The sequence below is a fragment of the Populus alba genome, chromosome 11 (assembly GCF_005239225.2).
Source record: "Populus alba chromosome 11, ASM523922v2, whole genome shotgun sequence".
Lineage (NCBI taxonomy): Eukaryota > Viridiplantae > Streptophyta > Magnoliopsida > Malpighiales > Salicaceae > Populus > Populus alba.
In genome coordinates this window covers 2674182-2691911 of record NC_133294.1, presented here as the reverse complement: position 1 = coordinate 2691911, position 17730 = coordinate 2674182, and the positions used below count along the sequence as shown (strand labels likewise).

The 17730-nt window shown below is 31.9% G+C and overlaps 1 protein-coding gene and 1 long non-coding RNA gene across 3 annotated transcripts; one reads left to right on the top strand and one right to left on the bottom strand.

Moving 5' to 3' along the window:
* Positions 1–5828: 5828 nt before the first annotated feature.
* On the bottom strand, positions 5829–7755 carry LOC140956123 (uncharacterized). The gene is made up of 2 exons (XR_012171181.1): positions 7043–7755; positions 5829–6521 (listed from the first exon to the last, which is right to left on the bottom strand). It is a non-coding gene; the product is annotated as an uncharacterized lncRNA (long non-coding RNA).
* Positions 7756–11833: 4078 nt separating this feature from the next.
* On the top strand, positions 11834–15256 carry LOC118036844 (cysteine-rich receptor-like protein kinase 15). Of its 2 annotated transcripts, none has more exons than XM_073412454.1 (7): positions 11834–12732; positions 12841–12957; positions 13357–13562; positions 13727–13937; positions 14034–14271; positions 14649–14803; positions 14890–15174. In XM_073412454.1, exons 1-7 carry the CDS (start codon positions 11922–11924, stop codon positions 14964–14966), a joined length of 1815 nt encoding a protein of 604 aa, XP_073268555.1. In that variant the 5' UTR covers positions 11834–11921; the 3' UTR covers positions 14967–15174. The 2 variants fall into 2 exon arrangements, with proteins under 2 accessions (XP_073268555.1, XP_034898565.1); XM_035042674.2 differs by having other exon boundaries at positions 11837–12732; positions 14649–14799; positions 14890–15256.
* Positions 15257–17730: the final 2474 nt, after the last annotated feature.

Below are 17730 nucleotides of genomic sequence, written 5' to 3'. Positions count from 1 at the left end.
ACTATTATCAAACCTGGACTGGTCTGGTGGGTCAACTCGGGATCCTGCCGACCTGATGGCTGGACCAGTCTGAGTTTGTTAAAAGACCAGCTAGCGCAACCCGGCAAAACCTGGTCGTCCCATGACATAGGCGACTAGGCCGAACCCGGACGAGATCCGGTTTTTTTTTTTTTTTTTTTTTCAAATATGGTTTTTTCTCCTATACCCTCTTTTTTCATATTTTTTTTAGTTAATTATTAATACTTTTTAACATTTACTATATAATTTTTATATTTATCGACATAACTTTTTTATTGGTATTTACACTATCATTCCATTGGTAATTAATTTACCAACAGGATTATAGATGAAAATGCTTCATCGGTAAATCTTTTATCGGTAATTTTTTTATCTATCGGTAAGTCCATCAATAATAATAAAATATTATTACCGACGGATTTTACTAACGAGAAAATCATGCTAAAAAAAACTTTTACCCACTTCATTTCGTTGGTATTAATCGATAAAAAATATCATATGCAATTCTGTTGGTGATTATTTAAAATATTTTTAAAAAATCTGTATAACAAAACTAGAAATATAATTAAATAATTAAAATCCACTTAAAAATCCTATAAATAAATCAACTAAAAATTGATCTCACTTGAAAAAAAAAATCATACAACAACATTTATAAAATTATTAAGAACATAAAATATATATATATATATAATGACAAAAAACACAAAAAAAAAAAAAAAGAAAAAAGAAAAATCTTACCTTAATGAAAATCTTACCTCAATAATAATAAAAATATATATATATATACTTAAAATTTTTTTTTTCATAAAATATGTTAATTGAAAAAAGCTGAGAAAAGAAAAGAAGAAAAGAGGAGAAGGCATTCTTGAGTGTGGAGGAGAAGAGAAGAGTTGAGTAGGGAAGAAAAGAGAAAGAAAGGGGTGTTGATGTTTTTTACATAAGAAGAAAAAGAGGAGGAAAAAAGAGGCTTGTTTGTTTGTTGTGAACTAATGGATTCTAGTCTTTTTATTAAGGTATTTTACCGATGAATAATTAAATATTAATATTTTTAACCATTCTGTCGGTGATTTCATCTGTAATATTTTATTAAAATTTTTAATTTAATAAAAAAAATTTTAAAATCATTAAAATATCACCGATGACTTTTCAATCCATAAGTGATTTTGTCTGTAATATTTAATTTAAATATTCAATTTAATAAAAAAATTTCAAAAACTTGTCAAATAGCATTGATGACTTTTCAATCTGTCAGTGATTTTATCTGTAAAGAGCAGTAATTAGCAATGCAATTGAAAAGTGAACAGTTCCGGAATTTTTTGAAAAATACCGACAAAAGTTTCTATTGATAATTGATATGATGAATAGTATCAATGATATGTGAATAATTTACCAATGATTTTACCGACGAAATTAAATCTGTCGGTATAAATGACATGTCATCTTACTTTTTAGCTTTGTTTTAATTTTTTTTTCTCTTTGTAATTCTCTAGGTATATACCGAGAGAAATAATTATGTTGGTAAAATTTCTCCACAATTTACCGACAGAAACATCCTGTTAGTATTTCCGTTTGTATTTATCAATTTTCTAGTAATTTAAGTTTTTAATTTCCAAAAATTAAAGGTCAGAAAAAGAAAGAGAAAGGGTTATTTTATTTATAAATTATGTGCTTAATTTTTCCCTTTTAATATTGAAAAGGCATCTTATGTATGAGTCAGTAAATCCTTACATTAAAATAAACAAATTTGGATTTTTTTTTTATGTGGTTGAAATCTAGGCCAAGTTCTAATAGATATTTATAAACTAGTTGTAAAAATTCATTTATTGATTTTTCTTGAAAAAGTAAAACAAAATATTTTTACTTTACAAAACTTTGCATGAAGACTATCTTATAATTTGCATATACAATTTAAAAAACTACATCTTTTTTTTTTTAAGAAGGATTTATGTTGTTATTTTTTTAAAAAACTTATTTATTTAATAGAAAAAAAAAATATCTTGCATATAAATTTACAATTTCAAATATTAAATATAAAAGAGTAAAAATAGTATAAAAAATTAAAAAATTAATAGCAAAAATAGTCCTCCAAAAATCTAAAAATTAATTAAAGATAAAATAAATCATGTTTGGCAAAAACACAAAAATAAAAGATGTGAAAAATATTTACTATTTATTAATCATTCACCAACTCAAAATAAAAAAACACCAAAAATCAACACAAGTATTATTAATTTCACAAACTACATTCAAATCTCATACTAATTTAAATAAATCATCATAAAATCAAGTATAATCCATTAAATGTTTAATTGCTAATCATAACTCTAAGAATAAACTCACAATATTGTCCAATCAAATCATCTCAATTCAAATTACACAACAATTCAAATTCACATTGCCCAAGCAATCCAAAAAATATACATACAATAATAAATATCTTAACAATTTCACCAACATCTTAACAATTTATCAAGATCAAATTGCTTGAGATTAGGGATCGAAGTTCGTACGTGGTTGTTGTTGTTATCGTGCAGTAGCTACTATAATCAACAAAAAAATGTTGGTGGGAGTGTGATAACGTGGCTAAAAAGTTCTGTGGAATTAACAGTGGACCATCCACAATTTTTTTCCACGTCTTTTAGAGTTAACTAGCCTTGATACCCGCGCGATGCTGCGGGTGTTAAAGTGTGTAATATATTTTTTTGCACATGTTATATAGGAATAGATAGCAGATTCATAAAGTTAGTTGTAAAAGTTAAGTGGAGATAGTTAAATGCAAGCATAACAAAAACATCCAGAGGTAAATATTTTATACTTTATACATATAGATAGATAATTGGACGCCAAGGTAAATGAAAGAAAAACACAAAAAAACTATGATTAGTACAGGATCATCGCTAAGTGAAGGAAAACACAGGGATAGAGAAAATGCTAATGACATGCACTTTCTAAAGAAACAATGTAAACATAGGGATAATTAAAAAAAATTATGAAATTACGTGTTGACGAAAGATTAACTGGCTTGCAAGGTGAAGGAATGATATTAGACTAAAATATTTGATATATCATAAGACATGATGATAGGGTAGGCTTAGCTAAAAACACAACTCCTTGGTTCAAGAAAGGATGAAGATATAACAATAAAATATCAAGCAATTAAAAAAAGACATTATGTGTTGCTAAACATAGAAATATCATAACCATGATTAAGCATGCAAGGAAATACAAATGGATAAAGTAAATAAGAGAGGCACAAAATAAACCTGAGAAAATACTGATGATAAATAAAAGGAGCCCTTTCAAAAGACCTGAAAAACAAAGTTAAATTTTGATTAATATGTGTAAGGATAAAAATAAACAGACATAGGGTATAAGATCTGGAGAATTAGGCATGAAAGAACAAACAAAAATAAAAATAAAAGATGAGGCAACATATTTAAGTAAAAGAAATTAGTATCGCAACTCCATCAAATGCTCCAAAAAAACAAAAGAAAAAAAGATAAGGAAACCAGCACAAAATGGTATAAGCTGCAAAAAATAATAGCAATAATTTCTGCAATCTATTAGAGAGGCTCTAACATAAGGTGGCTTTGAGGGAGGAGACTTGTATGTATAATAATAGCATTTGTTTCCCAGTAAAGGAAGCTTGCTTTTTAATTTCATGTGAATTTGGAGTTCATTTTGTCTTCATCTCATGAACTCCAATCAAGCAAAATGTCCAAATATTAAAAAATTTATATATAAAAACATTATTTATACCAAAAAGACAAACAACATATATATCTAAGGAAAAAGGGATCACCGGCCGTCGGTTTTGTTTGAACATAAACAATTGAACATTGGAAGAAATAAATAATTTCCCCATGCTTAAATTACGGCAACTATTCTTTTCAACTCCGGCCAGACATGACAGTTTTTTAATATTTATAAATAGTTTTTATAAATAATCCTCTTATTTTTTTTAACATTATATTAATAAAAAATATAAATTTTTTTTTTGAACATAAACAATTGAACATTGGAAGAAATAAATAATTTCCCCATGCTTAAATTACGGCAACTATTCTTTTCAACTCCGGCCAGACATGACAGTTTTTAATATTTATAAATAGTTTTTATAAATAATCCTCTTTTTTTTTAACATTATATTAATAAAAAATATAATTTTTTTTTTTTTTATTAATATAATGTTACAAAATATTAATTTTTATATAAATAGTTTTTAAAAAATATAAATATTAATTTTTGGTTTAAATAATGTCTTCATATCATAAATAGTTTTTAAAAAATATAAATATTATATTAATTTTTTAATAAAAAAAATAAGAAACTACCTACTACACTTACAGAAGAAACATTCCATGCATTGAGTCCAAGTGTTCGCGCGTGTCGAGGACCTTTTTTGCCTCCCAATAATAAGTGTTATTTGTATTATAACTTTTTTAATATTTCAAATGGATTAGCTATTTCCTTGGCCTGGCGTATTAGCAATTTAGTAGTTTTAGGATCTTTTGTTATTTTCTCTTCAACTTTTTTTATTATATATTTTCTTTACACAGGAAACACTTATGTCCCGCATGCGATTCACAGCAGGGTTAATATCAATCTTTTTAAAATTAAAATAGCAATCATGTCCGCCTAAGCATTTTGCATCTAGAATAGCAAAAAGTCTAGAATAATATATATATATTATATATATATATATATATTATATATATAATATATATATATATATATATATATATATTGTGAAGAAGAAGAAGAAGTCTTGAAGGAGAGAGGAAGGGACGGGGGATGGGGGCCAATCCTCTTCTTGATGCTCGGGCAATAATAACCATGTTGGTGGGGACGACGACGACTTGACCTCTAGTCTTCCCGGCGAGTGCGCGCTTGGGCAGCGTGTTCGGGAATCTGAGCTGTCTTGACATTACGTGTTTTCTGGAAATGACGTTTTTCTTGTCTAAACGGTGGCTTTAGATAATGTTCATACTTCATATTTAAATATTCTTAAAAGTAAAATTTTAAAAACTAAGGATTCATGGGTGTTTCTATTTTTTAATATTTTGATAGCATAGTAAAATGAATATATTATTTTTAAAACTTTAAAATTTTGAAAATGTTAAATTGAAGTACCTTCTCGGGATATTATAAAAAATATTATTTTGATATTTTTTTTAATTAAAAAATAATTATAAAATTTTAACCATCATATTATATTATAATGGTGATGATTATTTGATTGAAAAGAATTGAACTTGTTAGAGAACCTGTTTAATATTATGGTAACAATTGTTTTTTAAAGTGTTTCTTTTAAAATTATATTATATTAAAATAATATTTTTTATTTTTAAAATTTTATTTTTAATGGTAAAGGGTTAGATAATGAGATGATAATTATGATGATATGAAAATAATATTTGAAATAAGTTATTACTTATGAAATATTTTATGAATTATGAGTTAAAAATGTTTTCTAGTAAATGAACTAAATTTGAAGGTTGATGACCAAATATATTTCATTAAACATTTATTTTATAACATACATTAAAATCATTGAATATATAAAATTATAAATCAAAATAAACAAAGAAAAATATTTTTAATATGGCAAAGGAGGAGGAGCTGTTCAGAGTCTTCAGACCACTGCAATTATGCTTCCATTTCACCATGAACCATTTCATATTTAAATTAGTAAATAAAAAAACATAAAATACATAGCAGTGTGTGTTAGGATATCACTGGACAGCCCAAGAAGGGTGAAAGCTCAAAATACCAAGTTTGTAATCGTTTGGGTAAGCCCAAAAAAAAAAAAAGTAAGCCAATTGCTCTCCTTGCTCTATCCAACATAAAAAATAATAGCAGAGGACATTAATTCTATTACGGGGAAGTGGAATTCACATGCATCTACCTATAATGTTGCATCTATGTGCATAGTAAAATAACATTTGATGAGACCACGTCCAGACAAACACGTGGAAAGGCGTTCATGCTACTCGGCAACAAACCGAGAGCAAAAAAATATGTTGTCCGGTTCCACGTCCCCCCATATTATTTTCTACGTTATTTTCCACGTCAATAGATGCCTGAATCGGACATATGAGATGAGCCCGTAACCCGTTGTTTTTTTCGTGGAGACCAGATTTGCGCTTAGCTTCATTTAAAGATGAAAAATCTTTCTCAACATTCATTGGCTTGGCGACCCGTCATCTCCACTTCGTTATTTCCATCTTCTCTGCAGCACCCCCAACTTTTTCATTTTCGGTTTCTTCTCACTTCACCCGCTCACAGCCCCCTCTCCCTTACAAAGCCGACCACAACAACCTCTCTCCCTCCGATCTACCTCACGACTGCCAGCTTCCATTTTCCCTCTCAGTCTTAACCAAACAGACCGGCCCCCCTGCACAGCCGCCTCCTTCTTCAACCAAACAGACCGGCGACAGACCAACGGTGTCCTTCTTCAACCGTAGCCGCCCGTTCTTCATTTCTCACCGCCGCCAGCTCTAAGAAAGAACCAAGAACAGACTTGTAAACAAATTAATTAAAAACAACTGCTGTTTGGGTTTGTCTTTTTCTTTTGTTTCAGGTGAAGACAGATCTCCACCGGCGGAGAAGATTTTAAGGAAATAGAAGGCCGACGCAGAAGGAGGAGAAGGAACCGAGCTTGAGAACTGATTTTGCCGGATTAATAATTAACCAAGTCTGCTTCCTTTGCAGTCCGACACCATCTGCCGGAACCAGGAAAAAAAGAGAAAACAGAGAAGCCCCTCTTTTGGATAACATGATCTTAGACTGAGCCGGATTTCAAAAGGGTTAAAAAAAAAAAAAAAAAACACACACCAAATATATGCAAGCAATTGTTAATCATTATTACAAATTAATAATTAACCAAATGGCTATTTCCTTTGGCAAAGCAGATTGCAGGTAATTAATAACTCATGTATTCTACAGGGTTTTTTTTTTTTTTTTTCACAGTATTCATGCATGATTTGCCTGCAAAAGCAAGAAGAGAAGAAGAAGCAACCTGGTCTAGGGGAGGTACTCGCTGCTGTTGCTGGACTGTCGTGAGGGTAGTGGTCAACGGTGGAGCTGCTGGTGGTCGACGGTGGAGGTGTTGGTGATCGACTTCAGCCAATTTTTTTTTTTTCACAGTATTCATGCATGATTTGCCTGCAAAAGCAAGAAGAGAAGAAGAAGCAACCTGGTCTAGGGGAGGTACTCGCTGCTGTTGCTGGACTGTCGTGAGGGTAGTGGTCAACGGTGGAGCTGCTGGTGGTCGACGGTGGAGGTGTTGGTGATCGACTTCAGCCACTGGAGAACGTAGAAAAACAACGGTGAATGTTGATTGCTAGTCCAGTTGATGTTGATTGGTAGTCTGGGTTTTGGCTGGGGATAACAGAAATGGCAACCAAAATGGAAAAGGAAACAATGAAAACGGAGATGATGCTTGGCCAGCTTGACTTCATCTAAATGGAGCCTGAAGTGATTCAAAAGACTGAAATTCTCTTAGCTTTTTTAATATTTTAAACATGATAAGATGTGACACAATTCAATATTCCCTCGATAGAAGAAAAAGCAGACCCAAATTTAGGGAAAGAAAACAACGGCAGTCTAATTGTTGAAAGCATTATAGAAACCACAATTATGATGTTGTTGACAGAAAAAAAAACGAAAACAAAAAACGAAAACAATTATGGTGGCAGAGGCAATATGCCTTGGCAGGGAAAACCGTGGGAAAGCTACAGTACTTTTCCCACGCGTTTTAGAGTTCTTTAATTATAATGTACTGTGATTCACACCAAAATTCTCATCTATGAGTATATGCCCAACAAAAGCCTTGATGTCATTCTTTTTGGTTTGACCCCTAAACTTGAAACACCTGAATCTTTGCACTTCATAACAAAGACCAGAAACTGTAACTGATTTGGTTTTTATGTTGATGTTACTCAGGTTCCAGAAATGGAGTCCTGCTTGATTGGCAAAGACGCTTGAGCATTATCAATGGAATTGCACGGGGGCTCTTGTATCTTCATGAAGATTCTCGTCTTAGAATTATTCACAGGGATCTCAAAGCAAGCAACATTTTGCTTGATTATGAGATGAATCCGAAGATATCAGACTTTGGAATGGCTAGGATTTTCGGTGGAAATCAAAGCGAGGCTAACACCAATAGAATTGTCGGAACATAGTACGTATTACTACATTTCCATTCCCACATTGTTATTGTTTTCAATTGTATATTTGTTTGGAACAAATGGACCTTCTTATTCTTTCTTTTCAAAATATAATTTAAATTTTAAATTTTAAATTATTAAATAAGATTTTTTAAAAAATAATTTACTTACCCATCTATAACTACTTTATATAATAAGATTAGAACTCATGAATTTTCCGTCATCACGGTTTTAATACCAATTTAAATAATAATTTTATATCAAATATGATAAATATTATTTTTACAGTGAGGTGGTAAAGGTTCACAATGGTGCATTCTTGACCGATTTATATGATGCAAAAGAATTTTGCTAACCTCTTCATGAATATAAAGCAATTTGTTTCCTCTTGCGTCAATTCAAAACAGTGGATACATGGCCCCAGAGTATGCCATGGCGGGACTTTTTTCTGTAAAATCAGATGTTTTCAGTTTTGGAGTATTGATGTCAGAGATAATCAATGGGAAAAAAAAACATTGGCTTTCATCTTCCAGAAGAAGGCGAAAGCCTTCTCACTTTTGTAGGTTACAAATCCTATCTTTCTATCCATAAAAGGATTACTAGCAATGATTTTTGTTATCTCAATTCAGAAGTCTCTCAACTTTTCAGGCATGGAAACTGTGGTCTGAGGTGCTAAGATGCATCCACATTGGGCTGCTCTGCGTGCAAGAGGATCCAGCAGATAAACCCACAATGTCATCTGTGCTTCATATGTTGGCAAGTGATACAATAGCACTCCCTATCCCTAAACAACCTGCATTTTCTATTTGCTGATTTGTTGCCATGGAAGGTCAGTCCTTAAATCAGAAAGTATGTTCTGACAATGAATTAACCATTTTCATTTTATTACCACGGTAACTGTAAATTAAGTTTTAAATTTAAGAGAATGAAGTTGTAGCTCCTTCGACTGTTTTTCTTTACAAACACAGACATTTCCAGACAGATACAAACATATGTTCTTGATTTGTTTTTCTTCGCAGTCTGAGAACTATTAACTTACATTATGTACGTAAGTTACATACAAGCACTTAGTAATTTATCTTTATATATTTTTTATTTTCTCAATCATTCCTCTGTAAAACAATTAAGCAACTATAACCTTAGTTAAATGCATTTTTAAAAATTACCCTTCTCTTAAAAATTATTTTTGAAGTTTTATTTAATATTTTTTTAGTTTTTAAATTTAAATAATTTTTTTATGTGATATTAAAATTTTAATGAGTAAATAATTCAACATCCTTAACTTTAAAAGATGGATAAGAGGTTTATTGTTTTGATTGATTTTATGAGTTCACATATTCAAATCAATGCTAAGAAATTTTTGTTAGATTTTTTTTTCAATATACTAAACATATGTAGAGGATCAATTGCGTTGGATCTCACATTAAATAATAATAAAAAAAAATCAATAAGACTGACAGTTACTTCTTTGACAACAATTCTTGAATCTTTAAGGCAGTCCTTCGCCCCATTGATAAGGTTGGATTAATAGTCCAGTCTTTAGAAAGGCGCATTCTGTTACATTAAGATTGTTTGTGGAAAAATAATTTGTTAAGTGGAAAGTATATAGGTCTTTAAAACTTAAAAACTTTAAGAAGAGTCTATTTGCGAGTGTTGTAAAAATATTATGTTGATATATTACAGTATATGTTTAATTAAGTTGGAAGATTACTGACAGACCAGATCAGTCGATTATATTTTATTAATCTTTGTTTGAGTTTAACTAAAGATAGACTTTATTTAACTGTTAGTTATGCAATTACTATGCAGAGGCACAATCACTAATAAAGTTTTATTAATATGAGATGCCCTTGTCCCTCATTTACTTCTATATATCACCAGCTTCTATTTTTTTTTATCTTCTTTTCACATTTCAATATTCCACAAATTTGAAAGTACTGTTTTTGTGGAATTTAACAAGCTACAGGTTAGTACGAGCGGTTTGAAAATATAGTAGTGATTAATTTTAAAAATATTTTTTATTTTAAAAATATATTAAAATAATATTTTTTATTTTTAAAAAATAATTTTTAACATAAAAACATCAAAATAATTTTAAAAAATTAAAAATAAATTAATTTAAAATAAAAAAAAAATTTCATCCGTCGTGTCATATCTGGAGCAGCTAATGACGCTGCCAGGGCACCATCAGGTGTTAAAAAGTTTGCAACCAAAAAAGTGATTTATACGTTGCATGAATCTTTATATGTTCTTGGGCAGTGCACACTGGATCTATCTATATGTTATTGTAATCTGTATCTTCTACTAGCTAACCTCAGCTTATCAATCACTGTTTGGTAAGAGTCCTATTTCCAAGCTGTAATTTTTTATTTGAGAATTACTCATTTTTCAACGAAATTGTTTTCGATGCCATTGTACCACGACCACAATCCACGCCAGTTGTTCTTCCCCCTCCATCTCCTGGCCCAAGAGGAGAAGGAGAAGATTCTTCTTTATCATTTCATATGGATTGTATTATCTTGAATAAGGATGTGCCATAGAAACATAGTCACTATGAAGGGATACCCCCCAAGTGTCAAAATGAAGGAGATGTGATGGATACAAATGTAAAATTACACTTTAACCAGATTCATAGGTTTTAAATGTATTATAAATGCTTTAAGTCAAGGGTTTACGATCTTTTTGTTGTTAACATTTCCAGCATAGATATTTTCAGAATCTATTTCTCTAAAATATCATTACACTTTATCTTTATTCTTAACAATGTTATTGATTTTACTATCAAAGAGTCATCACTTTCATTAAATAGGATTTTTTATTAGTACTAGTTACCGATCACCTGATATATTAGGCACCACTTGTTACTACCACAAATATCAGTCACCTTGACTTACCAACCATAACTTGCTACTGTAACAGCTACCGGTCAGCAGGCTTATCAAACACCACCTGCTACTACCACAATTACCGATGACCTTATTTACCAAGCATTAGATATCTTGACTATGATAAATGAATTAGATTACTTGAATTAAGAGATCAACAAATTATTCAATATATTAATTTTATTTCTCAGCATCTTGAATTTTGAAGCTCATCAAATGAGATAGACACTCATTAGCATATAGGTCAAATTTAAAAAAAAAAATCAAAATCATTTTTTTTTTGTATTATTCAAACAAAAATATGAAAAATATTTTGTCAACTTTTATCACATTTAATCAAATCACTTCTTGTTTAAGGAGAGACAGATATTTATTTTATTAGATTTTATTAATATTAGTAATTTGGGGGTGATGAATAGTTGTTTTAATTTTTAAAGTGTTTATTTTAAAATGTATTAAAATAATATTTTTAATGTTTTAAAAATTATTTTTAATATTATTATATTTTTGAAAAATAAAAAAAATAAATTTAAAGTAAAAAAAATAATTTTTTAAAAAAATACTCTTAAAATAAAAAATAAACATTCCCTGTTGGGACTTAGTTTTATTAACGTGACACGTGATTCATTTATTCTTCTTTTCATATTTCAATATTCCACAATTGGAGTTTCACATTAGAAACATGCAACTCTTTCTTAACGATTCTTAACGAAACAGACTATGAAAGTTCTCACTTGACTTTTGCCATTGACTTGCGGCAAGGAGCTCCTCCATACAAAAGGAAGGATAACTCTGTTGCCCAAAATAATTAAGACCAAGAAAACCTTATCAGTTATCCAAAAAAATGTTCGCTCTGAAATTCTCCATATTCCTGCTTTCCTTTGCAGCCCTCACGGAAGCACAGGAGATCTTTTTCCTTGATCATAAATGCTCAAACACAACCACTTTCGTAAGAAACAGCCCGTATGAAGCCAATTTAAATATCCTTCTCTCTTCGCTCGCCGGCAATGCAACCCGCAATGACATTAACGGATTCTATAACGCCTCTACAGGACATGATGTTTATGAGGTCTATGGCCTCTTTCTTTGCCGTGGCGATGTTAGTGTCGAAGTTTGCCGAGAATGTGTGAACCTTGCAAGAAACGATGTGGTCCAACGTTGTCCAATCCAGAAGGAGGCTATCATATGGTATGATCAGTGCTTCCTGCGCTACTCAAACAGTAACATCTTCTCCAGCTTGAGCCAAACGCCTGCGGCTTACATGTTCAACACACAAAAACTAACTGTTGATGTAGAATTTAACAAGCTACTGGTGAATACTATATCTGATGCTGTTACTGTAGCTGCAAGTGCGCCATCAGGTGAAAAAAAGTTGGCAACCAAAAAAGAGATTTATACGTGGCGTGAGTCTCTATACGTTCTTGTGCAGTGCACACCGGATCTATCTAAATATGATTGTAATAAGTGTCTTGTACTAGCTAACCTCAGCATATCAGTTTGTTGTAATAATAACCTAGGAGGAAGAGTCTTATTTCCAAGCTGTAATTTTCGATATGGAAATTATTCATTTTACAACGAAGCTGCCGTCGTGGCAATGTCACCACCACCACTATCCACGCCAGTTGTTCTCCTCCCTCCATCTCCAGGCCCAATAGGTTCTATTTTCTTCTTTATCATTCCAAAATCATTCCTTGTCATTTCTTTAATATGAGATTCTGTTATCTTGAACAATGATGTGAAACAAAAACATTGTCACTATGAAGGAGATCGAAGCAAATCTATGTGGATTAAAGTCGGTGCAGGACTATCCACAGTTATTGCTGTGCTATTTTTCAGTGCTTGCATTTACACCATGAGGAGAAGGACGAATCCGAGAACAGGTATGCATGTGATATGTACCGAAAGTCGTGGTACTAAAAATTTTATATTATATATATGAACTACCTAGTTAGTTTCTATATACGTGCAGGTGATTTCCAAATATTTTTGAGATATAATCTTGACAAGAAATTAAAATTTTGAACCAGAATTCATAACACCTTTGAATTTGCAAATATGTTGTGGTTAAGCTTGAAAAGAAGACTTAATTAGGCAGAGATTGAGTAGTTGGCTTTAATTCCGTAAATTTTTCTCTAGTCAGGTCATCATCTGAAAAAAAGCTAGTAGGTAGAAGGTTAAAAAGAGAACAAAAATTTTGAAGTGTCGAAACAAGAAGTACATTTACATGATGTTCGAAACCTATATAATCAATTATTAGCACTGCACAATATATCCTGCAGAGGAAATAGGAAATATCCAAGAGGATCAATTACAAAACTGGGCAGGACGAGCAACTGTTGGGGACGACTATTCAGACAAAGAAATTCAAGGAGATGTGACATCCCTGGACCTTCCTTTGATCCGGCTAGATGTTATACATGAAGCTACAAAGCAATTTTCTGATGAAAACAAACTTGGTCAAGGAGGGTTTGGCCCAGTATACAGGGTAATCAAGGCTATCAAGTCAATTACTTTATTCATTAAAAAAACAAAAAACAAAAAACAAAAAATCGAATTCTGTTATTTGTCAATCTCTCAATGCACAAATTCGAAAATGCATCACACTTTGGCCCACAAATATTAATGCTTATTAGAATAGTTTGTGCTCAGGGTACGTTAGAGGATGGCAAAGAAGTTGCAGTTAAGAGGCTCTCAAGAACTTCTGGTCAAGGACAAAGAGAATTCCTGAACGAAGTCGTTTTAATCGCCAGATTACAACACAGAAATCTTGTCAGACTCCTGGGATGCTGTCTGGAAAAAAATGAAAAGTTACTTATCTATGAGTATATGCCCAACAAAAGCCTTGATGTCATTCTTTTTGGTTAGACCCCTAAACCTGAAACACCTGCTTTTTTTATACTGTATAACAAAGACCAGAAATTGTAACTGATTTGATTTTTATGTTGATGCTACTCAGGTTCCAGAAATGGAGTCCTGCTTGACTGGCAAAGACGCTTGAGCATTATCAATGGAATTGCACGGGGGCTCATGTATCTTCATGAAGATTCTCGTCTTAGAATTATTCACAGGGATCTCAAAACAAGCAACATTTTGCTCGATTATGAGATGAATCCAAAGATATCAGACTTTGGAATGGCTAGGATTTTCGGTGGAAATCAAAGCGAGGCTAACACGAATAGAATTGTCGGAACTTAGTACGTATTCCTACATCTCAATTCCCAGTGTTATTGTTTTCAATTGTATATTTGTTCGGAACAAATGGATTTTCTTATTCTTTTCTTTATTCTTGTGAAAAAACAATTTCAATCTATTATTAGATTAGAGCTCATGAACTTTCCGTCATCACGGTTTTAATATTATTTTAAAAAATATTTAATTAAACTAAAAAATTTAAGTTAGTAAATTAGATTTGAAGAATAATTTGATATGAAATATAACAAATATTTTTTTTCCAGCGAGGTGGCAAAGGTTCACAACGGTGCATTCTTGACCGATTTAAATGATGCAAAATTTTTTTGCTAACCTCTTCATGCATATAAAGCAATTTGTTTCCTCTTGTGTCAATTAACAGTGGATACATGGCCCCAGAGTATGCTATGGCAGGACTTTTTTCTGTAAAATCAGATGTTTTCAGTTTTGGAGTGTTGCTGTTAGAGATAATCAGTGGGAAAAAAAACGTTGGCTTTCATCTTTCAGAAGAAGGCGAAAGCCTTCTCACTTTTGTAGGTTACAATTCATATCTTTTTATCCAAAAGAGGATTACTAGCAATGATTTTTGTTATCTAAATTCAGGAAGTCTCTCAACTTTTCAGGCATGGAAACTGTGGTCCAATGGTCGAGGACTGGAATTGATGGACCCTATGCTAGAGAAATCAAGTGTAGCAACTGAGGTGCTGAGATGCATCCACATTGGGCTGCTCTGCGTGCAAGAGGATCCAGCAGATAGACCTACAATGTCGTCTGTGCTTCATATGTTGGCAAGTGATGCCATAACACTCCCTATCCCTAAACAGCCAGTATTTTCTATTGGTGGATTTGAAGGTCAATCCTCAAATCAGGAAGTTTGTTTTATCAATGAATTAACCAATTTCGTTTCATCACCACGGTAATTGTAAATTAAGTTTTAAATTTAAGAGAATGAATAAAATTGTAGCTCCTTCGACTGTTTTTCTTTACAAACACAGACGTTTTCAGACAAATATAAACATATCTTCTTGATTGTTTTTCTTCGCAGTATGAGAACTATTATCTTACATACAAATCATATTTCATGCTACAATGGAACCTGAAATCTTCAAAAAATCAATTGAACCAAAAGTTTCTATTTATGGCTGCTCCAAATTATGGGCCTCTTAGGCCACCTTGCCCTTCGCTTGTGACTAAGTTTAGGCTCAAAGAAACCAAATACAGCATCAGTGACTTCCTTGTCCAGGCATCAATAACCATCATTAATGTTGCTCCTTGAAGTCAAGAACCCAAACAAAGAGGAAGCATCATTTTCGCTATCTTATCTCTGGAAGGGATCCAGCCCGTTGATCATATTTCCTTGAGCTGAAGGCCTGATAAAGCCATAAATAGCACAGGAGCATAATATCAGACAGAAGCCCATAAAAGGCAAGATAATCATTTTAGTGGGTCCCTGTTAATTCTGCCTAGCTACAATATTTTAGCTCAAATGAAACCCCTACTGCCATTTAAACAATTTTGAAATCTTCTTCATGCAGCTATTAAGTTGACTAAGTTCTGTTAGTTGACCCTAGTAAGATAATGAATGATGCCAAATATATGGATAAGATTAAAGACAAATAATAAATGTAAAAAGATTGAAAATCAATTAAATTAAAAATAATGTATGTTTTTTTCAAAATAAGTAAAATGTGTTAAAAAAATATTAGAATAAAAATTATGGAAACTTAGTAATTTATCTTTATATATTTTTCATTTTCTCAATCATTCCTCTATACAAAAATTAAGCTATTATAATTAAATGCATTTTTAAAATTTACCCATCTGTTAAATCTTATGACCATAAAGATTGTTAAGCTAAATTACATATGCTGGTTTTGATTAATTATTCCAGATAACAAAACGTTGGCTTGTGCCCGTTTCAATATTCATGTTTTTTGTGTTCTTATTTTTAGAATAATATTTGATGCTGCAAGTGAATTTGGACTAGTTGCAAGCAATTCCTCGTAAGCCTATTGCATATTAGTGCTGATCTTCATATACATTTAAATCAATACAATCTTAAACAAGTTCATGCATATCGATTGCTAACCATTCCTATATTAGTGCCTTAGATCTTGGTACATATATATTATAAGCAAACTCTTAGCATATAAGTATGATAAATGTTTTTAATATGATTTTTTATCTTTTTTATTACATAATAATCTTTTGACTTTGGTCATTGACTTGCCGCAAAGTGCTCCTCCATGTACAAGGAAACATAACTCTATTGCCCAAAATACGAGCAAGAAAACCCTACCAGTTATCACAAAATGTTGGTTCTGAAAGTCTCTATATTCCTGCTTTGCTTTGCAGCCCTGATGACCATTAACATCACAGAAGCACATGAGATGAACTACCTAGGTCATATATGCTCAAACTGATGCGAACCTCGTGATCACGCAACCCATAATTAAGATTAAGATCTGATCCCGGAAAGTTGAAATAGGTCTGATAGGAGTGTGACATAATGGAAACCTGCCTCAAGGCACCAACACTATTGGAATGAGTAGAATGACGCCACGAAGCCAGTTAATTTTCGACAAGTCAGATTCAGTTCGTTCTAGAACTGAAGAATGCAAGAATCACTCTCACACGTTAAAACTGAAAAATTCAGAATAATAATCATCAAAACTGCCGAAATTTTGGCTTACATGAGTTTAAATAGTTCTTGACAAATTAACCCTAATGGACCCCTTATGTGGACTTATATGAGGTACACTCAAAACTGACCCAAAACCCTAAATTGAAAAGCCCATAACCTGATCCAAACAAGTTTTGAACCCTAGCTCAAAACAAAGTTTTAATTAAGCCCAAACATGAAAGAAAATAATAAAAATAACTAATCTCTCATTAAATACCACCAGCCCTTATTTCCTTGTGTAGCTAGGATGAATAGGAATCCTTATAAGAAAAGGATTCTGAAACATTAATGAATCACTGCCACACTTGTAGATTATATTGCAGCTCTTTAAAGATCCTTGTGGAACTAGGAAATTCCCAAAACGAGCTGCCACATCCTTGTAAGAAAAGAATCCTAACCAAATAGGAAGTCCACAAGTCAAATGGAAGTAAATAACAAAATCCGTACAGCCTCCGTTGACCAGTATTGCGGTTTCTTCCCAAACTCCGATTAACCTGAATTTTTAACCCAAGGTAGTAATATATGTCTGAAGAGTCTACATAAAATATTAGCCTGATCCAACGGTCGGATTGAGAATTATGACTGTTGCTGTAAACCTGAACTGTTGCGCTTTTTATGCCAGAATCCGAATCTGACCTTACTTGGGTCGTAACACAGGGCTGAACCATATCATTCCCTCCCTCTTCAAGAAGATTCGCCCTCAAATCTTGAATATGATTAATAGTGACTTCAGTAGCCTCTTGTTTAAGCCTTCGGAATCCCCTTATTGCTAACACCTTTC

Coding starts and splice junctions, on each gene's coding strand:
- LOC118036844 (XM_035042674.2), top strand. CDS start 11,922: ATGTTCGCTCTGAAATTCTCCATATTCCTGCTTTCCTTTGCAGCCCTC. Junction 12,733..12,840: donor TCCATCTCCAGGCCCAATAG/GTTCTATTTTCT, acceptor GTCACTATGAAG/GAGATCGAAGCAAATCTATG. Junction 13,563..13,726: donor GGTTTGGCCCAGTATACAGG/GTAATCAAGGCT, acceptor GTTTGTGCTCAG/GGTACGTTAGAGGATGGCAA.